The 23621-nt window shown below is 44.3% G+C and overlaps 1 protein-coding gene across 2 annotated transcripts in view; it reads left to right on the top strand.

Annotated features, from left to right (window-relative positions):
- The window catches only part of LIG1 (DNA ligase 1), a 397262-nt gene that overhangs the window by 75359 nt on the left and 298282 nt on the right, over window positions 1–23621 (top strand). For both annotated transcript variants that reach the window (XM_086950012.1, XM_086950011.1), the window contains exons 5-7: window positions 4660–4801; window positions 4929–5042; window positions 21287–21571. In XM_086950012.1, coding sequence (XP_086806138.1) covers window positions 4660–4801; window positions 4929–5042; window positions 21287–21571 — 541 coding nt within the window. The remainder of the gene's footprint in view (window positions 1–4659; window positions 4802–4928; window positions 5043–21286; window positions 21572–23621) is intronic.

The following is a 23621-nucleotide window of genomic DNA, read 5'->3' as shown; positions in this document are numbered from 1 at the left end:
GTTGTCAGTGCCAGGATCCAGTAGTTGGCGGCTCTCCAGGTCCGCCAGCTTAGCTTCTAATGCGGTCAGCTCCCGCCTAATGGTGCGCAGCATACTGGAGTGTTTTGACATAGCCATGCCTCTAATAAAAACCTTGAATGACTTCCAGACCGTGAAAAAGTTATCAACAGAGCCCAGATTAGTAGCAAAAAAAATTTCAATATCTTCCGCCAGTTCGCCCCGAAAGACATCATCCAACAGGGCGAAGGGGGGGGAACCTCCAGATGAAGGCCGGTATGCCCTTCCTAGCAGTGGAAAGATGCAGCAGAATGGGGGAGTGGTCCGAGAGGGTGCGCGGGAGAACCTCGCAAGTGACAACACTGCTCAGGACCGGAGGAGTCGCCAACCAATAATCTATTCTAGTGTGGACGTTATGGTAGGCCGAATAGTGTGTAAAGCCGCCCTTCGAGGGGTGTTTGTCCCTCCAGACATCTATCAGGTCGAGTTTGATCAGCTCAGCTCTCATGTAGGCGGCGGAGGCCACCGGGCGCCGAGCAGGGCCCGCGGAGCGATCCCTCTCAGGGTCAAAGACAAAATTAAAATCCCCTCCCCATAACATCCCAGGTTGTGCATAAGACCTACAGTGTGCGGACAGGGCAGCGTAGAATTCAGGGTTATCATAATTGGGGCCGTAAATGTTAACATCAAAGTCCCTTACCCACACACCTAGCCAGGACATATCGACCCTCCGTATCTGGCATTACCGGGATCAATTTCAATTGTGAGGAAGGGCTGACCCAGATTAATACCCCCCGAGAATGTGTCGTGAAGCCAGCCGCTACAATATGTCCCGCCAACCCACAAGACTGTAACATCCTACTGTTGATAGGCAAATGGGTTTCCTGCAATAGGGCCAAATCAACATGATGTCGGTGTAGGTAGCTAAGGACCTTCCTCAACTTGCGGTAATCGTTCAGGCCCGCACGTTCCATGTCATCATTTTCAGAGTGTGTGGGGAATGTGTGGGAACATTCAAAGCAGCATTCGACATAGCAAGGACATTTGAACCATGGTATCACCAGGGATGGCGAGAACAAAACGCAGCACTACACATTTCCCCGTTGTAGCCAGCCGGCATTTCAATTCGGGTACAGTTTCACAGAGCAGTCCACTCAAAGCCATTGCAAACTCCCCAAACCCATTGAAACAAGAACCTCCGTCAGTAGCCTCCCCCAACCCCACCACCCGCTCCCCCACCCACCCACAGCCGACCACCCCCAACCAGGTCAGACAGGCCCCAAAAATTACCCCCATCAACCCAAAAATAGCAATTTGTAGCTTGTTTCGAAACTCGACTCCCCAGGGAGTCACTCAGCCAAAGGCACCGGGGCAGAGCATTCATGGAAGTAACCGCACCACCAACTGCTCAATCGCATAAAGTCAGTTCGGCTCTCCAGCCCGGCCCGCTATATGTTCAGTGTCCATAGTAAATCACACCAATGCGCTCCCCAATCCCACCAACCCCCCAATCATTGTACACTGGACTGTGCATACCCCCAAGCAGCGTTAGCCTCCCCCCTCTTCAACTACCGCCATAGCGCAAATCCACTCGATCCGTATGCTGCACCATCAAACAGTACTGACAGTCATAGTGCAATCCAGACTTACCGCCCCCCAAGGGGGTGGTTCAGCTTCTCCATTTGAGAAATAGTGTCCCCTCCACGTTGAGGAGGGCTAAATACTCCATTAGGACCCATCTAGTCTTGCTCGTCCATGTGCGAGACTGAACCAGCATCGTCTTCCTGGTTCTTCCGAGCCTCCTTGCGCTCCCGAGTCCATTCCTTCAAGGATTTCTGTAGGTCTCTAGGATCCGTGAAAAAGTAGGAATGCCCCCCTGTGTTGATGCGGAGTTTGGCGGGGTACAGCATCGCATAGTCCAGGCCCAGCATACGTAGTTGTTTTTTGTACGGCGCAAATTGTCTCCGTTCCTCCTGGACCTTAGCCGTGAAATCTGGGTAAAGGGAGATGTCCATGCCCTCATGTTGCAGCTTACCCTTGTCTCTCGCCAGGCGCAAAGCAGTGTCCCTATCGCGGTAATTGAGAAGCTTCGCGATGATGGGACGAGGAGGCGCGCCCGGCTGCGGTTGTGGGCCCAGCGTGCGATGTGCCCGTTCCACGATAAACATGGGGGAAAAGGCCTCCTCCCCGAGCAAAATCTTCAATAGTTTCTCAACATAGAGTTCCATTTTGCCGGTCTGAGTGGTCTCCGCAACTCCCGTGATGCGGATATTGGACCTGCGCGAGCGCGCCTCCAAATCCTCTGCCTTATCTCGAATTACCTGAAGGAGTCTACCGAATTGTTTTCTGTCCTTGTCCCATTCGGTCTGCGCCTCCTCCGCCTCCTTGAGACGCCGTTCCGCCATGTCCAGGCGCTCCGCGTGCTTGTCGACTCGTTCCGCCATGCGGTCCATGCGGTACGACAGTGCGTCTATTTTAGAGCCAACAGACACGATACTGTCCTGTATGCCCTTTTCCATAGCAGCCAACATGTCCCGGAGCTCTCTGGACGCCGGGCCAGTCGCAGTGGCCCCCTTCGGGGATGCCTCCGGGGCCGTTGCATCCGTTCCCTTCGGTCGACGCCGATCGAAGGAGAGTTTTGCCTGTGTGGTGTCGTTCTTCCCCATGTTCTTCTCTGGCAGCAGGCGAACGCAGCCACAATGGGCACCTCACTGCCTTCAGTCGGCAAGGGTAGTGTGTGAGTCTCTCCTGACGGCGATCTGCTGCTGCCGGTCGCCGAGTTCTCTGGGCCTGTGTTGGCGGTGCGAGGCACCCAAGATGGCGCCCGTTAGTTTGGTCCAACAGTCTCCAACCACTCTAGCAAAGTCCGCACTCGGCACCGGGCGCTATCAGTGCAAAAGTCTCGGCGCCGGACCTACCACTCAGGTGTAGTGGAGGGCCGTGGGGACTCCTGGACACACCGGAGCTGATATGCGCCTGCGATCACTCCGTTGCTGCGGAGGCGCCACTACGTAGTTCAAATGCACAGCTTCCGCGCCACCAAGGACCCACTTCGTTCGAGGGCAAATGTTCCCGAAGGGGGGTGGCAGCCAAGAAGGGGGGGGCGCTCCGGTCAAGTAAACGCTTGATTTCGGCCCGGCCGGTCACCACACCGCCTCTACCGTGCTCCGCGGCCGCACGTCCGGTGACGTCGCTCGGCCTGCTTTCCAGGATAGTCCGCGGTGTCCGGCCCAGTCCGCCGCTGCCAGATCGCCAAAGATCCTCGCCTCAATCCACTCGGAGGAACTCGCCAGCTAGGGTCTGGAAGCCACCCATTGTTGCCTTGGGGTGTCAGTGAGTGTAGCAGAGCCGAATATGGAAGATTGGACACTTCGAAGGATAAATTAGCTGGATTTTTCCGGGGCTAAGGCGAGGAGCCGAAGGCTCACGCGTCCGCCATCGACGCTGGCTAGCTCTGCCCCCTTCTGGGCAAATTAGTTAATCCTCTGTGCCTACAAGAAATTAAATGGGAATGTCCTTATGGGTGTTTAATGAAACCATTCCAGTTTAGCAATACAAAACTGCAAAAAATTAAAACTTACATCAAAAATACTTAACTGCTGCACAGTAAGTTTTTTTTTTTTCTTTCTATTCTCAGACTAAGGACAAAAATGGAAAGGCAGATACGGACCTGTCTCAGCTCACCAAACTGCCCCAGAAAAGTTAACTGCTGCACAGTTTAAAAAAAAAGTTCTATTGGCAGACTAAGGACAAAATATACAGCATAATAACCACCTGTCTAGGCTCCTGCTTTTAACACTTGCTGATGGTGAGCACCGGCAAGACCCAGCCCATTTAAAACCCTGCGTGAAGTTATGTTTTTAAGGTGTGTTTTACCTAATGCGCCACAATACAGTCTGCATCACAGGGGGGGCAAGAGTATTCCGGCAGACTGTCGTCCTGTGCATCAGGGGGGATTTTTGGCATCAATAATTTCGACTTTAGCGGCCCTGCTTAATAACTGGCTGTACTTCAAGAATATGCCCAACACGTCAAAAAAACGCTCAAATAAGAGTATAACCATATCTGCTCCAGGCCCTTTTATTTGTAAAACATGTGTGAGCTACTTCCTACAGGATACAGACATGCCTTGCAGAAATGCCTTGCAGCAAGCTTGAGCTGTTTGAGCAATACCTTTTATTTATGTTTTCGTTTATGAAACCTAAATAAAACGCATTGTTATTTGCAATGTCAATAGCTCAAACTCGCGTAAGTACGAGACCTATTGCTTTGCAAATGCAATAGATCTCGCATTTGCGAGAGATGAAGCTATTGGCATTGTAAATGAAAATGCCATTTATTTATCGCTTTTCAAAACCAACACATAAATCAAAGGTTTGTCATTTACAATGCCAATTGCTCGAACTTTTGCAAATGCGAGACCTATTGCATTGTAAATGCTTGTTAAGTAGTCCTTCACTATGGAACCGTTTTGTGTAATCTTGTTTTTGATAAATATTAAGTGTATCCTGATTTACTACTACTAATTTATTGAAAGAAGGTGTGTTGCAAGGTGAACTGGATGTATTTTGGAAGGTAGTTATGCTATCAAATGAAATACTTTACAATATAAAGAAAAGTAAAACAAATCAGAAATTCAGCTTCTTGGCTCTTTTTTTTCAGGAGCAGGTGACTGTAATGAAGACCCCACGGGCAGAGTCCTCTCAGGATGTTTCTTCTCCAGCCAGTGATCGGTCTGGAGAGAGCCCCCTCTCCTCAGATCCAATGGTCATCTCTCCTTCTGGCATCCCAAAGCGAAGAACAGGTAACTAGTTGCATAAAAGAGATTGAAACATACCAGAGCCTACATAAAAACAGCATAAAGTGGCACTCTGCAAACTATGACCAAGGTGGTGATCTTCCTAACGCTTGTACTATCCTTAATTCTTCAGCTCGCAAGCAGTTCCCAAAACGTAAACTGGAAACTATGACCAATGGTGATGTTGATAACGGAGGAGATTCTGAGACAAAGGAAGCAGTCTCTAAAAGGCAGCGGATGGAAACTGGTAAGCAGTGTGAACATAATTTGCTTTAAGTGGTGGAATTGCCTTTCGTGGAGAATTGCAACTTGTCAGCATACAGTGTCAAAACTTGTGCTTCATGACTGCTAGTAGCTGGTATCCCTTTGAGTAGCTAATCCCAGAACTCGCCAGATCTGTTCATATAATTTGAAGTCCGCTATGAAGCCAATGGGGTTCTGGTTGTCAGAGTGCTACGTTTTTGACTCGTAAAATACAGCTGTGTAGTTTTAGAAATTCCGTTTTGTAAAATGTTTGTATTTGGATGAGATCGGGTGCATTCAGGAGTGTTTGGTCATAGGCAAGAATTACAATTTTTGGTTTGCAGGATATCCAAGTACCTCACCACTCAAATCAAAATACCCAAAAAAGTGTTGTTTTTTTAAAGGTTAAAGAAAAGTATGCCCTGGTACTTTCCTATAATCCTATTTTTTTTCATCACCAATTTTTGAAGAAAGTATAAACAGTAGACCATCTGTGTCAGCTGGATCGTTAAAATACTTTCTGTGGTATATTGTTTGTTTTCTACAGTCGCAACGTTAACGTCTAAAATAAACCGGGCTTGTTTCATACAAAAAGAATAAAAAATAAATAAAACATGCTGCATTTTCTAACTATTTTGTAAAAACATCCCAATAACCCATGTAAAACAAACCGCACATTTAGCACAAAATACTGTTCTTCCCACTTTTAATAAGTAAAGGAAACTGTAGTACGTAAATAGATGTTTCACATTCTCCTACACACAGAGTACTAAACTTATACTGTAGCTTAAAGAATTCCAAAACGCGGTAAGCCTTTCTGTAATTCTCGAAGAGTCAATGAAACTGTTGGCTCTTTTGAGCACTGTTAGCTTTAAGATGCTGTTTTTATGACACGAAATTCCGGTTTTTGGTTCGGTTTTATGCCATTGTCCATATCTTCCAAATTCTTCTTTATTCTCATGTATGTTCTCTTAGGTTGGTGCCCTTTTGTGTTCTTCTGTGTAGTGTTAATTTCACACACTCAGCCTAATCCTTGAGCCTCCATGCCAGCTTTTTGTGACCAGTGTCTTTCTGGTTATGGGAAGAATGGAAGGGAAGTAGTGCGAGTAGAGCAACTGTAGCCCCTGATTTGTGGGCTCTCGCTCCACAAAGAAGAGTCACATCTGTCTTGCGATACCTTAAAAAAACAATTAAGGCCAAAGAGGGTGTATTTTGAGGTTAGTCAGTGAGAAGTTGAATGGGTTGCTCAGTGTTCCAGCAGCTTCAGCTTGGCAAGTGAGCTTTCACTTCGATATGTTTCTGTTAGTGATGTTCCCAGATATTTTACATTTTAACATTCTCTTTCTGAGCACAATGTCTGTATTCTCCACCACTGAGTTCTGTTTCAGCCTCTTCAGAGCCGCCCAGCCTTTTATTGAAAGTGTTTACTTCACTTCCCAGCCTGCCAGTTATGAGACCAGCTCCACCTTCAACTGTCTTTATCTTCTCCTTTACTGCCTTTAAATGACAAGATCAGGAAGTGGGAAAGACATGCAGGACAAGTCAAAGCGGAATATCGTCGTTAAAAGAAATAACTGTTTTCATCACTCAAAAGAAAGGAGGTTGGAGAGTAAGTTAAGGCTTTAATCTATGGGGCTTGAGAAGAACCAGGAGTTCCCCAAGGTGCAGATTAACAAGAAGAGGGGAGCAAAAAAATCAGCAGCAGCCTCCTCTGACCAAAAGGTTAAAGTGCCTAGAGATAACCCAGGCAGGTTTCTACTGCCTTGGTCTGTATGTAATACACTTTTGAGCCGCTGGATGAGGACCCAACAATTTTAGTCTGATTCGTTGCTCCCCAAAGTGATAATTCAAGTGAAACCAGGCAAGATGATGAGAATAATATGGATTGCTCTGGACTGGCATATACCATTGTGGTACAAAGACCTACTCTATTTTTTTTTATTTTTTATTAAAGTCATTCGTGACGATACAAAAGTATGAATATTATACAATCCATCGCCATTTCTAAAACTCATTTAGTATAGAAAAACATTTACATACGCCTATCAAATAAAAACAGAAGCCATACACCAAGCATTGTAGCTAAGCAATTAATCACAGTATACACAAATAATATAATATTTATACAAACTACTGCCTCCTATAATAACAATAATTCCTCTCCAATTTAATCAAAAAATTTCCCCCAGATCCTATTAAATCTTCTAATCCCCCCCCCCCACCTGTAACGCAAAGGTCCGCTGACTAGTTTTAACTCCTCATCTTTTGTAGCCAGTCATACATAGATGGAATCTGCTCTGTGCGCCATTATTGTAACCAAAGAGATCTAGCCACTGCCATAGCGATATATAGTAATTTAGCCATCTGGTCAGGCAAACAAAAAGATCCGGGTCAAAACCGTGCAGGATTAGTTTCTCATTCACTGCGATCATGATATCACATTCGGTCTGACAATAACTAAAGATCTCTTCCCAAAATTTTCCAATCTTAGCACAGTGAGCAATGACATGTGGCCAGTTAGCTGGAGAGTGATGGGTATATCTAAAACAGTGTGGAGAATAATTAGGATACATTTTAGAAATGGAAGTAGGTGTTCGATAAAGTAACCATTTACTAAAAAATAACATTCTCCGCCAATTCGCCCCTCGTAATGTGCTGAAATTAAATCTATTAACAACTAACCAAACATTCAAAGGCATTGCCTGATTTTCCTGATCCTGCCATTTTTTCGTCACCTTCTGGCTAAGATCCAACTTCCTCATTTGGGCAAGATGGCGCTTCCAAGCCCCGGTTTTCTATTGGGTTCGTCAATTAAAAGTTCATTTATTAATTGGCTTTGTTGACCCAACCGAGTAATATCCAGTTGGGCAAGAAACTTATACACAGTATTGTATGACCCTAATAGAATAACATTTCTAGTAATTAATTGTGACATTTCCACCAGGGTAATCCATTTCCCATTTCTCAAAAAATCCGAAAGTTTCGAAAACCCTGCCGCAGCCCAATTACCAACTAGATCTAAGCATTGTGTAACACTAGTCAGTGGGAGAATGCAGGATAATAAAGTTGTTAAATTAATAATGGGAATAGAATATCTTTTAAACAAAGCTTGGCTTTTAAAAAACAAAACAAAGTAAGGACTTATAGCGAACTCATTTGGGGGATTTAAACAACTGCAAAGGAGCCTGTATCAGAGTTTCTTGACACCTTAAATCAATAAAGAAATTTATAAATCATTTTTTAGTATGAAGTTGACATTAAAATCTTGATAGATACTGTGCAAAATATGCATTTCAATAGTCCCTAAGATTTGGCCCTCCCTGATCCAAATCCTCATATGAAGTGCTTAGTGCAATACAAGGTGTTTTCTTTGCCCAAATAAAGGCTGTAAACATAGATTCTACTAGAGTAAAAAAGAACCTGGCAAAAAACATGTAATAGTTGAAAACAAAAAATTAAACCAGGGAAGAACAGACATTTTTATCAATGCCACTCGACCTAGAATAGTTAATGGTAGAGAGTTCCAACGTGAGAACAATGTTTGAACTCTTTGAAGAAGGGGATCAAAATTCAGGTCATACAAATCCCTAACCGATGCCAAAAAAAACCTCCAAGATATCTCTTTGGTCTAGTGTTTAATTCAAGTAACGTATATGTCAGGATGCAGCTCCAAAGCTTTACCCCCTCAATGCAGTATTTCCGTTTTTTCTTTTTATTTATGCAATATCCCCCCAGGATTTCAAAGTCCTCAAAGCTGAAATACCTTAGCTTGAACTCGCAATTCAGGTTTAATAATGAGCATGATGTCATCTGCATATAATTTCAGTTTAGCCATTGATTTAATTGGGGGGGGGGGGGACTTTCCGCCAGTTCCTCAATGCAATTGCCAAGGGCTCAATAAAAAAAGCAAAAAGGACTGGCGATAGGGGACACCCTTGTCTTGTACCTCGCATAACTGAGACTGACCCAGCCACTGAAGTATTAATGATGACATTCGCTTTAGCGTTGGTATACAAATTACGAATCAAAGATATGATTTTAACAGAAACACCGAAGTGCCCCAAAATTATAAACAAGGTCTCCCAAACCACCAAGTCAAAAGCCTTTTCAGCATCAAATAATAAAACTAACGCAGAAATCCCTCGTGTCTCAAAATAATCCAGAGCTGCAATTAAATCATGAGTATTAGTAGCCAGCTGTCTGCCCGCGATAAAACCATTCTGATCTGGGTGGATCAATTCTGCTGTGCATTCGTTAAAGCGCGATGATAGAAGTTTTGTTACTATTTTGTAGTCTGAGTTTAACATTATTGGGCGATAGGAATTTGGGTCCTTGCTGTCCTTCCCCTTCTTCAGGAAACTTACTATATTGCCTTGTCTGAAGGAGTCTGGTATTGTGCCTCCCTCTAACATGGAATTTATTGATATAAGAAAAAAATCAGCAAAAAAAAAAACCTTAAAAAATTCCGAAGGAAACCCATCTGGGCCACAGGCCTTACCATTAAGAAGATCCTAATGACTCTCTCTAATTCCTCCATAGAGAATAGACTAGCCATGGATAGTTGTTCTGTTTCTGATAGCGTAGGCAGTCTATTATTATGTGAAAAAGGTTTCTAGCAGAGAGGAATCTACACTCTGATGCTGGCTATAAATGGATCCATAATGCTTAAGCATTATATCCCCTATTTTAACTGGATCATCTGTCTCTAAATGAGTGAGCGGACACTTTAAAGCTTTAATTAGGTTAGAGGCAGCATGTTCCCTAGCCTGCCAGGCCAGGAATCTGCCTGTGAAGTTGCTTTCTTCACATATCTTCTGACCTTGTTGTCGAAAAACAGCTTCACTTTGAGCGTAGTAATTAGCACTGAGATCCCGTTTGGCCTGATCTAGCTGATGTTGGTTAGCACTAGATGGATTATGAAGCCCTATAGTGCTAAGTACTTGTACTCTTTGCTCTAGGGTTTTGTTCTTAGTTCTGATTTCCTTCAAGCTAGCTGCATCCTGTCCGATGTTAAATCCATGGATAAAGACCTTTAGAGAGTCCCAAACGATATTTAATGGAGCGGACTCATAATTTCGAGTAAGAAATTCTTTAATCTCTACCTTCATAGAACTAACCCATGCTTCATCACTCAGATACTGTTTAATAAAAACCCACCTTTTGGGAGATCTTACAGAATTTTCTAAAAAAATCTCTTAAGACCAGCATAGCGTGATCCGAAAATCCATTATAGAGAAATCTCAGCTGACTAAAGTAACATTTTCTAGAGACCAAATAAAAATCTATACGAGATGAGGACTTCTACAACGGCCCCCCCACAGACGCCGGGGATGCCTGGTTTCACCTTGGAGATACCCAGAAAGGGACCATCTCACAGGGAAAACCAGGACTGGTTCTCCAGCGGTCTTCAGCTCCAGGATACTCCGATGGAGTCACAGTGCACTTTACAAGTACACCCACATTTACATTTACATTTAAATCTACCTGACCAACACGTAAATTCTGCTTTATTCGGAAAGTTTAAACGCCATGGGTCATGGAGATCAAGAGTGACTATGTAGTTTTGGAGAACTTTCAAAGATTTTGGTTTTAGTTGTCTTGCCTGTGTAGAGGAGTCTAATTTCGGATTGATAAGAATATTAAAATCTCCCCCAATTATCACATCTCCTATAACCGTCAATAAGGATATATATCATAAAGTTATCTTGAACCGGCGCGTAAAAGCTTACAAAGGTTATAGGTCTCTGTCTATATTGAATTGTACAAGTTACCCAACACCAGCGCCCCAGGTGATCACTTTCAGAATTTATAACCTCCTGCTTGAATTTTGTTTAAAAAAAATAGCTGTCTCTCTATGAGATACAGAGGGTGAGGAAAAACCTTGGTACGAAGCCCAAGCCCTAAACATAGAGAAATCAGATAATGTTATCGATGGAATAGGAGTTTCTTGTAAAAGAATTACCGAGGGATTTTCTGTTTTAATCCACATCTCTATGGTCCGCATTTTCTTCTTATTATTTAAACCATTAACATTGAATGACACTACTTTCAATTGTTCCTTACTAGAGATTCAGAAAGATTGACAAAATTTGCAATAGATTAATTCTCTTAATAGAGTGTGTAAAACCTTGATCAAAAAATAACCAAACAAAAAAAATGAAGGACTTCATTTATTCCTTGCTTTTGCTCCCTACCCACCCCCTATGACCCTCCCCGCCTCCCTCCATAGTGCTCCTAACCTACCCCTGTGCCCCTTCCCCCCCCCCCCCCCCAAAATGTGGTCCTTCCTCCCTCCCCCCACGCCAGCCACACTTCCCTTCCCCCTAGCAACCGGGTGTCCTGTTATTACACGCTTGTGATCCCTCCTTCGTCCCCCAAGCAATGCGCAAAAACCTTAGCATACTTAACCTCTAGTGATCCATTCAAACATTTAGTGGAAGATTAGATATTCCAAATTCTTAACATTTTGACATTTGAGCATATGGGCCAACTATCCATAACCAAATTAAAAGAGCAAAGCTTAATCTTTAAACTGACCACACCTATTTTAAAAACCCAAGGTTTTTAGCTCTATTTTACTTCCTTCCTTTTCACCCCTTATGGCCTGGGAAATTTCCTTCAATAATTCCTGAGCTTCATCTAAGTCGGAGAACATAAAGAATTTGCCTTTCACCAAAACTTTCAATTTGGATTGTTGGGCAATAGTGGCCTGAGCTCCATTAGCTTTGAACAGATGGAGAATTTTCACAAATTCTTTCCTCCTACGTGCCGCTGCTGCAGACATGTCCGCGAAAATACGACACTTAGTTGTTTCATGAACTGTAAACTGTCTTTGCTGAATAGCCTTAGATAGTATTGTTTCTTTTATGCGAAAGTCCTTGAAATTTATTAAAATTGTATGTGGCAGCGTAGAGTTAGGAAAAAGGTGGGGAGGTACCCGGTGCGCCCGAGTTATAGTCCAATCCCCTTCATACTCTGGAATGACTTTTTGTTATATGAATGAGGTGACCCATTGAACTGTGTTGGATCCCTCTAGCCCTGCAGGGACCCTGACTATAGGAAGGTTGGATCTCCGTGTATAATTTTCCTGCTCATCCAGTTTATTTTCGAGCACCCGCTTGCTTTTATTTGCCACCTTCACCTCTTCTTTAACCACCGTCATCTGGTCCTCAAGAATTGAAATCTGAGCCTCAGCTTCTTGAAGTCTAAGTGGAAAATCTGAAACTGCATCCTCCATCTTCTCCAGTCGCAGATGAATAGAGGAGAGCTCAGCTCTCTGAGATCTTTTCAGCTCCCAAACCTCATCTAAAATTGGATTTAGCCTATCTTTCACCGTCATCTGGACCTCACTCGCTGACTCAGTATCCAAACGGAGGATGGGACTAAAAAGTTTGACCGTACAGGGTGGCTGATTATCCATGCGGTCATCCATGGACAGTGGCAAAGCTGCCTTCTGTGAAGCCAATTGAGGTTGTATCTGGGATTTAGCCAGCGGAGATTTTGAGGAACCGGGGGTATTAGAAATACCCTCCATCTGGTTGGAGACTTATGCTGATTCTATGTTTCCTGGACAGGGCTCCTTTTGCGCAATCAGCAGCGACGATTCCTCATCTTGGTGAAGTATCAGCCCCGGCAGCGGTATAGTGTTTGGTCTGGGACCGGGGTTGACAGACTTTACTCGTGGTGAGACAGCCAATGGTTGACTAATCCCCGAGTTTTCCACCGTAGGCTGTATAATTAGAGCAGGGTTTACAGGAAGTTGTAGATCTGTTTATTTATTTATTTTTTTTAAAAGAGGGAAAATTGCTTTGACTCCTTTGTAGCTGTTTTTACTTTTTTAGGCCGTTAGATCCAGTATTATCCGGCTGTGACACCTCTGGACTGGCAGTATTTACATTCATATCGTCCGGTGTCGTATTCGCCGAGACACTAGTCTGATTTAATGGTTCCGTGGAGGGTGAATCTTGTTCATCTGAGCTCTCAAATGTAGAATTGAGCCCGGGCAGCTTTTCAGAGGATTCCTTGCCCGCCATCCGAGCTGCTTCTTTTGCCTCTTTGGCCTGAAGTCGGCGAGTTTTGGCTTTAATCCGAGCATTCAACAATTTGCCCATTTTCTCCTGTATTTACTTCTGGCCAATTTCTCTTGCTCAATCTGTCCAGATGCCCAGACTTCTACACGGGTATTGCTGCAAGGCAAAATTTCTCTCCCTGCTCTTCTCACAGAGATGTAAATTGGCGTATCGTGCAAGAAAATTCTTATGGGCGCTAACGGAGGGCACAGAACTTTTCTCCAACTGTTGTGGTTTTGCATAAACTGTGCTAGCAGAGGCGCTCTTCTCCCTTTGTAAATCTATTTGTTGGTGCCACCTCAAAGGACGTTTCGGTGCAGGCCATATATATGCAGAATGTCCACCGACATCCTCTTGTTTAGCGTGCAATTGCTGAGATTGTCTGTATCTCCTGAATAACTGTGGTACTGCTATGTGGAGCTTCCAATTGACTGTTTAAACATATTAAAGGAATCCAAACCTCATTCTATCAAAGTTTTCACATTCCTTAAATTGGAAGAACTTTTTTCTTGAGGTGTTAAGGGATGTGGAATTCCTATAGCCCGACACCCAGTAAATGTTGTTTGGGGTCAAGGGCAACAAGTTCTCATGTGTATTTTGTCCTTGAGACAAGTAGGTCCAAACCCCTGCAAGACAAACCCTTTGGCTACCAGTTTGCAGTACCACATTATGGATCAGGAAAGGGCACTGTCTGCAGTTTAGGTAATATTTTTGATGATGTGTTAATGTTGTTCAAACTTGTATTTATGGTTCATTAATTGAAAGCCTAAGTTTAGCAATATGAGGCTATGTAGAAGGCTCCCAGGATGCTATCTGATTTGATGCAACTATTTGCAGACGCTTCTAAGCATAATTATTTCCTTTCAAAATAAAATATTCATTAAAAAAAATGAAAGCTGGTGAAAATTTGGTAGCTACTGCACCTCACAGACCATTGCTAGACTTTTCATTCAAGCGTATTTGTGGATAGAGACCATCCTGATTTAGGAAGCCCTGTCAGACTGCAGAAATAGGGCTAATCTTGATGTGGCTCCAACCCCCAGTAATAGGCACTCTTGAAGGCATTGACACAGCATGTATAGACTGTTATTGGCTGTGAAGGTTTCTACTACAAGACAGAACAGACAAAACAGTTGATACCATAAAGAACTGCCTACAATCCCAGACACAACCGGAGATATGCAGTCCAATGGCATTGAAAGCAGTAATTGGATTGAGGCTAATAGACCTGGCTGCAGTGGAGAAATAGAACAGAGGTTTGGTTGAATACAAACTATATGTTGAACTCTGGGATGTGGTGAGGAAGTGTAAACAACCATGGGCTAGAGCAGACTTGAGATGGGTTATTTATCAGAGGGCATCAAAAAAGTTTATTTGTGAACTTGTCAGATAATCACTCCTAGAGTTCAAGTCTAAACTGTAAGTATGAGACTGTGATCAAGTCAAATGATCTGCTGGCCAGCATTCTAAATGCAAAACTGGACACGGACAAGATATGTAACCTAGTGTAGGAAGACCGTTCTTTATTGACTTTTCTATGTCCCTATATTCTGACTCAAGAAAACGAGTTTGGGCAAAGGTAATCTTTAGTGGAACTAGGGCTTGGCATTGAAAGAGATCCAAAAGCAGTGAATGATAGCCCCGATCACAGAAAACGTCAAAGCTTCAATAAAGAACATGAACTCCTAGTCCCTGCGATCTCACTGTTTTCCCAGTAAATTCTATAAGATACTCTCCTCTTAATTAGTGCCTATCCTGACCAAGTGGTGTCATTCAGTAGGTGACAATGTGGTCACTGAATTATTAGAACTGCCCAAAAAATGGCAGAAATGTACAACGGTGTGCTTCGTGTAGCCTATCTGTATATTAAATGTAGATCATAAAGTCTGCGTGCAGTTACTGGCCATAAGACTGGCGGAGATACTACCAGACATCATACAAGAAGACCAATCTTTGAAAATAGCATCTACACTGTTAGCATTGGACGCTGAGAAAGCATTCAACAGGGTGTTCCTTTCTCAGGAGGGTGATAGAAGTGGCATAGGAGAAATCTTGATAAATACCTGTGGAAAGTCTTTTGGCCTTCACAAGCTCTTGCTACCGTTGTGACTGAAGCTTCTGCCCTCTGTCATCTGTATGGCATGTAGATTCAGCATCTGGGTTCCTCCTGAACAGAGATATCACATCAATCTGCATGAGCGGCAGGTGTTTTGCCTGGACCTCAAGGCATTTCTGCACTTTATCTGTGGCCTATTGGTTTAGTTAAGGTTGTCACTGACAACACAAGCACTAGTTGATATACCAACAAACAGGGCAGAGTGGGTTCTAGTCCCCTGTGCATAAAAGCTCTGAAATTGTGGAGCTGTACCTTTGTAACTGTTTTGCTTACTGTAAGCCTTCTGGTGGGCTCTCTCAACATGAAGGTGGATGATCTGAGAAGAAATACTTCAGAATACAAATGGGGCGTCTCTCTCGAGGTTTATATCACCTTCACCCTCAGGAGAATGTTACAGGTGGTACTGTTTGCTGCTCAACACAATGCTCTGTTCCCACTGGTCCGTACCTTTCAGTTTCCCAAAGTAGGTGTTCCTTAGGGATGTGTTTTGTGTATGATCGTCTTCCTCTTCATTATGAATTTCTTGTTACTTCTGACTCTTTATCCTCTGCAAAGTAGAGGCCGTACTGTGTGCTAGTGATTCTGATTGCACGTGACAGGGCAGGTAATGTTCGGTAATTGGAGTTGCTCCGTTATTGTTTGCTCTCCTATCCCATTGAGCGGGGGGGTAGCGGGAGAATTGCTAGGTGGTACGCCCAAATCTTCTCAGCCGGCACCTTCGTGCTTGAAGATTGAGCTGAAAAAGATGCAACAACCTGAGAAGAGACATTTAGATGATCCGAAGGAGTTTTAATGAATCACTCCATCATTGAACTCAATTATATACATTTTCCTCATACATTTCAGGTACAAAGGAGCGTAGTGCTTATAAGAGCGTGCAAAGAAGGAAAGTGCAGTGAGTAGGGAATGGGTAAAAAGCTGGTAAAGCTTGTGGCACAGAAGTGTAAAAAAATCCAATTTGAGATACTTTTGATCAAGCAGGTTTAAGAGTTCCAGCCCTATGGGCAAAAGGCCACTCCTTGCTGTATTGGTTCTTTGATGTTATTCTTTTACATTTATACAGTCCGAAACATAAATTCCAAAGTAACATGTATAATGAAGTTGGGTAGAGGGGGGTCCAATTTGCAATTTGAGAGGCGTCGACGTTTCGACCCGATCTGCCGATTCCCCCACCGTGCGATCCTTTGACAGCGGTCATACTGAATTTGTGCAGCGGCATTACATGTACAACGAAATCGACCTTAGAAGATGATCTAGACACGTTTTCCCCCGCAGCAGCGGCTATTTATGCACAACGTAAGCGATCTTAGAAGACTACCTAGACACACTCTGCCCTTCACTCTGATAAGGACCACGCTCCAACGATAGCTTTCAATGTATATAATTGAGTTCAATGATGGAGTGATTCATTAAAACTCCTTCTGATCATCTAAATGTCTCTTGTCAGGTTGTTGCATCTTTTTCTTCCAGAATAACTACTGAACAGATTGAGACCACAGAGCCAATTAGTTTGAAGGCTCACTAAATTGTATAAATATTGATTACGAGTATGCATTAAGTTGAATTTTATCATTAGGTTTGGACCATTGTCTTTGATACTACACGTAACCCAGGTCCACGACCAGATTGGGTGACCCCATTTTTAGGTCGAGCTAGAGAAAGCAATGCGAAGCATTGAGTCTAGCTCCACAACTAATGTGCCTATTTCGGGGAATGTGGACACGAGTCGGACGCACGCTTTTTCTGTCTCAGATTAGTCCTTGTGAGCGCGCTTTTGCTGCTGGCTGCTTGCTGTGTGGGCATGCTTTCGCTTTCGGTTAACGCGCTAAATTAGAAATGAAATGCTGAATGGGGACGTGCACGTCCAGGCCAGCGCCGTGCACATCCCCTGCCTCAGATTCCCAGCAAGTCAGCACACAGATACAGCGCACACACACACACGCACTCCCCCCCCCCCTTCCCCCCTCCCACCCCACTTCCACCCCAGTTAGGGGCTCACGTGCACACACACAGCACCCCCGACCCCACTCACCGGGTCTCTTGGGCTCCTCTCGTCCTGCGGTGGTGGCGGCTGCACGGATTGGTAGGCGGCGGGGGCAGGCACCGGCAATGTGCCTCGAGCCCCCTCCGCTTCTCTTCCCAGACTCCTGGTTTATTTTTATAGCCATCTCTTCGTCAAGCGAAAGACCGACCCAGGAGCGTCCCTGCCACGGAAAGCTTAAAGAGCTTTCAAGCACGTTTTTGCGACGTGACCCCTCCTCCCCACCACTGAGGGTAAACGGGAAGTGTAGGAATGCTGCGGGACGTAGTCCCGCCCCAGAAGAAGGCCAGTTTATGCCTGGGGAGCTTTAAACACTTTTAATCACGTTGTTGCGGATTGCCCCCTTTGTGCCCTGTGCCATGGTAACCTTACATCGATTTTAATTGCGTTGGTGCGGCCTAACAGCCACCAGGGGCAAACCGGAAGTGCAGGAATGATCGGGGGCCACCTCGATCCACCTTCTTGGGCAGCGAGGCGTCCCTTTCAGCAATATATCACTGGGGAGAAGAGGCGGCGCTGAGAGGTGAGTGCGGGACGATTAGTGTCAAAGCATAACTTGTATCTTTTCTGTCAAACGCTGTCAGAGACGGGACGTCCAAGCCTCAATGAGATGCAAATTGAAAATAGGCCGAATAGCGCTGATAAAATAAATACGTTATTATTCATAATAAAGTATCCAGCTGTTTTTTACTTGAACACAATCTGCCAAGCCTGGGCTGCAAGTACATGACATTTAAAGTAGTGATTCTAACGGAAAAAAGCCTAACTCAATTATCTAGGAAAGTTGTTTTTATTGTATCCACGCCGTGCCTTTTTTCGGTAGACCCAGATGAAATCCGTATGCTTCTATGCAACTTTTCTAGGTGGAAAATAGTCGTGCTGTGGCTAGCTCTTAGTTGAGAGCTGGTCGAGCAGCGTAAAGAGTTTTACCTAAGGAGCACCACTGCCCGCAGCACTATGTTGGACTGTAACCTGCGGCTTGCAGTCCACGTCCACATATCTGCAACACAATGGAACCCACTAAGCTGTCTCACTGAAGCGCGCAATCTTTCCCCCTTTGAAGCTGTCCTGGAGCTGCCCACTCGCTCATCATTCCCTTCCTCTTCCCCCCTGAAGCCCCCGTCGCTTCCCCTATCATTTCCTCTTTCTCTCCTCCTTATCGCCCCCTTTCTTTCTCCTCCTGCCCCCTCCCATTTCTCTCTCCTCCTGCCTTTCTTCGGGCCCCCTCACCTCGCACCTGCTCGGAACTGGTAGTGTTGTTGCACTGATAACACTGTCACAAAGCTTGTTCTGTGAACACCTCGCTAAATCAAACTTGTGCCTCACAAATGCAATCATAAGCCTCTTCTTGGGATGGGGTGGACCGGACGGAACCAGCCGCCCCGAAGGTGGGTATAAACAGGGCACCGCAGGCCTCTGGCAGGTGAAAGCGCCATGGAGGGGTATCGCCTTGCACGCGTGCTCTAGGGTGTGGGCAAAGCAGGCATCTACAAGGTGGAAAGGTCAGAGGTAACCTTCCCAGCACACCAGCCTCAGCACTGCAATTGGGCAGAGCTGCCCCCTGGACGCAAAAGGGACAGGCAAGCTCCTGCGTTGCACACCTGGGCTGAGGCAGAGCACCCCCTGAGAGCGAGTCAGACAAGGCCTTGTCCAGCACACCAGCCTCGGCGCTGTACCCAGAGCTGCCCTCTGGAAGCTGAAGGGACATACCTCCTCCGCTAACAGCGCTGTGCACAGTCCCCAGCGGTGCACACTTGGGCAGAGCACCCACTGAGAACATTTCCGGTGCTGCACAGCCTCCCGGCGCTACATGCCATCCCCAGCGCTGTACAGCCTCCCTGGCGCTGCATGCCATCCCTGGCGCTGCATGCCATCGCCGGTGCTGCACAGCATCCACGGCGCTGCACCAGTTCACGTCCCACCAGCCTCCCCATCAGCGCCTTTTAAGCAGAAGCAGCGCCTTGTCAACGAACTGGAGCAATGACTTGGGACCACGTGTACTGTTCGGTGCTCTGCTGCTCTCTAGCAGACATACATGATATCATACACACATGTATACATACATGTTATAAGACAATATGAGTACATACATGAAAACACACACACATATATATATATATATATATAGCCATTATAAATTACAATAACTTTTTATTTAAGTATTAAAAAAATCCATTATTTGTAATATCAATACATCTAAGTCACGTAATTACAACACATATTGCATTACTAATGCTATACGTGTCACATTTGAGAAAGTTAAAACTATTGGCATTGTAAATGACAAAGCTATTAATTTCGCTACTTTCAAAACCAACACATAAATAAAAAAAATTGTCATTTACTATACCAATAGCTCAAACTTTCCTAATGCGAGACCTATTGCATTGCAAATGCTTGTTTATAATGGCTGAAGATTGAGCTGGGCAGATTGACTGACTTTAATCTATTTTCATAAGTGTGCCTCCCATTCACACCGTCCTTGCTATAGCTTGTGGTCGAGCTTTGTGACTGGGTTTGCTGAGGAAAAGGTTGACCTGTTTCTAGAATTATAGATTGCAGTTTCCACTTCCTATAGCCTGGTAAGGCTTTTCTCAGGGCACTGTAAAATGTTACGTGTTAGCTACTTTTTTAATTCTTTTTTTTTAAAAGCATTCTGTTATATTTAAATCACTTGTAGTGACAAGCTTCTTGGTCTTTTCCCTCCTTTTCTATTCATCTCGCCCTGGTTGGACTATCTAGATTTCACTTGTTCGATGTGTGCACTATTTGAGCCCTTACTTAGCTAGCTATACAATGGTTTTTGCTTTAAAGACGGTCTTCCTTATATCTGTCGCCTCTGCCTAACTACAGTCTCTGATCAGTTCACCCTGCCTTTCTGGATAAGGTGATACTTTGTCTTGGGCTGTTTGCCTGTTTTCATGTCTTCTAATCCATTACCCTGCCAGAGTTATTCACTCTTGTGCCCCCTACCAAGGAGGAAGAATCCAAGTGATGTAGGCTTGTCAGGATCTGGGTTTTTTTCCTTGACAGACTGAAGGCAATTGTGTTGATTATCAGCTCTTTCTTGATTTTGCTGGTACCAAAAAAGGTTAAGATGTCCAAACCAGGATACTTTTCCCCTTGACCGTTCTCTACAAGAAGTTGTTGTATGCCCATTACAATAGAGCCCCCTGCTGGCATTAGAGTACATTGCACCAAGACGAAGGCGGATTCCTTAGCACTGTCGGGCTCTGATTTGGGATTAAGTTCACACTTTTACTAGACACTACTGCATTGAATTCTCTAGTTCGCAGTCATGATCATTTTGCCAGCAAGAGTTTTTGATGTGCTCCTCTCCGTGCACCCACCTCCATGGGGGTAGTGCTTGGGTATTTATTTTTTTAGGTCCAGAGCCTGCAGGTAGAAGTGCCTTTTCGTGGCAATCTTTGTGCAGATTTAAATACACATTACCTCCGCTTGCCTGCCCTGTTTTTCTGAGCAGTGGGGAAGATTTTGGTAACTCTCTCAATCTAGTCTCTGCCTCAAAGTGTTGAAAATGGATAGGAGCTGACATCTGCATGCAGAGTCGCAACTCATGGTTCCTGGATCAATGTAATACCACCTATCTTCGCTAGGGAGCTATTGTGAGATTTCTGGATCTAGTCTAGCACCTGGGAACAATTCATGAAGAGATGAATCTGCAAGTAGATGGCGCATTTAGCAGATTGATTATCAAAGGTAAGTTACTTGTTCTAATGTAAGAATTAATTCTCTAAGCATAATCCATGGTATTATCTTTGGCGGTTGCAGTTAAAATTAAATGTTTATAAAGAGAGTAGTAATGCCTTATTCACTCATTCAGTAGGTCAAATAAATAAAAATCTGCATTTGCTTCCAAAACACGAAGTCTGGAGCTCTATCGATTTGTACGTAAAATAGTCAATAGGCTGAAAAAAGACCATTGTCCTCCACCCCTACCAATTTTAGTTCTGGAAGTAAAATTACATCTTAATACTTTTTCTTACTTTCTGCTGGTACAGATAACGATCTGGAGAAGACCAAGGAAGAGCAGCCTAAAGTCCCCCAACACTGTGACAAAAACATGGAAGTAGAAGAGGCGATCGTCCCTGCTTCCACTGTGCTTCCAGTAAATGATTCTGAGCCGGCGACTAAGCAGGAGAAAAAGGGAGATTCTGGATTGGAGCTTTCAAAGAAAACTGCCAGTGAAGGAACAGAAGACATGGAGACAGTAGAGGAAACTGAAGTGAAAGAGGGGGCACCAAAGGAGCCGGCGAAGCCCGTCCGACCTATCAGCAGCTTCTTTGGTGAGCCTAAACTTTTGATTGTTGGGCCTATGAGGGTTTTAGTGCTGTACTGTTTCCTGCATTAGAGCCAGACTAAAGTGATCCTCAAAGGAAGGATTTATGGGTCACAGGTGTAAAAGTACATTAAGGCATTCACAGTCGGATTGTTTGTAGAGGTTCACTGCTGGCAGGCACCTTCTTACTCCCAAGTATAGGGAGCTGGATACTGATCTCTGCTGTAAAAATGACCTGCCTGTAAAACTTCAAAGGTTTACATTGCCAGTTTTCTTACCCCTTTTTAGCTCTGGGTCTTGACCTTACACCCTTGAAGCAGACCTGCTGCTATCGGTACACATAGTGAGCGTTGGGTCCGTCTCTTTCACCCATAGGCTTTGTTCAGTCAGCCTCTTACAGCCAATGGTAGGAGATGTAGTCAATCTTATCTGGGCCCGGTGGAGGATTAATCTTTCGCCTAAAGCTGTTGTTTAGGTGTCCCACTGTCTCCACTTCAGTGCTTGAACTGAACTCCATGAACGACTGTTACAACTATACCCCTCTCTGCTGGCTTCCCTTCCTTGTGTCTCGCTTTAATGTGCTAATGCTGAATGCATTAGCATAATGAAGCCAGACTTCTTGGCTTTGCCGATGCTTCTTTGTTGAAGGGAGCTTTAAAGTGCTCCTTTTCGAATTTTCAAGAGGGGGGATTTCTATTTGCGCATTGGTCTTTTTCACACCGCAGTGGAAGATGTGCTGATCCAGTATTCTCTCTTGGGTGAAGGTTTGCCTTCAAGTGAGTTCATTGGCCAGCTGACAGAAGTACGCAGCTGTGAAAGGAAGCTATCCTTATTTAAGGTACTTATGTTCTTTTCTGGTACATAAGTGATGATATTCCAGTCCATGGGGTTTACAGAGGTAAGGCCAAACGCCCACTCTTGATCAAGAATGGATTTGTTTCTTTGGCACCTATGTCTACATATAGGCAAGACTGACCTGGGGTCCAAAGTGGTAGAAACGTATGGTAAGCAGCGAAATGTAGAATCACGCATCTTTGGGGAGCCTGTGTGAATGCTTTGTCAAAACCTGAGTAGAACTTTGAAACTGTTCTTTTCTTCCTGTTTTAGCCTTTTATAATGAACATTACGGTGATTTCTTTACTAGGTAGCTAAATATGTTAATGCTACATTTATTTTTTAAACTAATCTCCATCATTACTTTACAGGAACAAAATGTCCATATTTTGTCGACCAAATCTTTACCTCTGAATGTGTATTGTACTGTCAGGAGGAACGTAGATCGATTTACACTTCTAGAAGCACTTTGTTTTCACTTAAGAATTAATTGCTATTAAAAGTACCGCATTTGAGAAGGGTCGTTTTGTGCTGACTTCTTGGGCCAGTCGCTTGTTCTGCGAGTGCCGTTTCTCTGGCTTTGGCGATTGGACTCTGAAGAGCAACACTGTTGTACATGTTGTACATGAACCTCTGAGCTACCTGGTGGCAATCTGCTTATCTCTCCCTTCCATCCATGCATTGTCCCGTGCTACAGGTACACACAGTCGTCCTGACATTAAAGGCTCCACTAAACACTGTTGATCTCCTTTGCTTTACACAGATGCCCTTTATGACTAATGATCTAGCACCCGACAGTTAGTTTATTGTTCCTGCTCCTCATTTGGTGCATTTTGGTAACCATATCCAAACCTTGGAAAACAAGCATTTGCATTCTAATTCCCTGCTAGTATTCATTTATTTTTTTATTTCATTTAAAAAGTTTTGTATAGCGCGAACAAGACACAATCGGGTATCAGAGTGCTTTACATAGGCAGGTTGACAAACAAACGGGACGACAATAGGGGCAAAGCAAGAATAAATTACAGTAAACTTAATGTACAACCGTAATAACATGACCGTAGAGAAAGATGTCGGAGCCAAGCCATTCCACAATGTCATAGGTAGTCAGTCGTCCAGACAGGTCTGCACTTTAGCCCAGAGAGTTAGTCATAAGTAAAGTTATCACTTCCTTTTTGAAGGACTCTCTTGATGAAATCGGCAGTTCAGGGAGTTCAAGATTC

This window comes from Lissotriton vulgaris, unplaced genomic scaffold, assembly GCF_964263255.1.
Source record: "Lissotriton vulgaris unplaced genomic scaffold, aLisVul1.2 SCAFFOLD_1535, whole genome shotgun sequence".
Taxonomy (NCBI): Eukaryota; Metazoa; Chordata; class Amphibia; order Caudata; family Salamandridae; genus Lissotriton; species Lissotriton vulgaris.
This window is presented reverse-complemented; position numbering and strand designations above follow the sequence as displayed.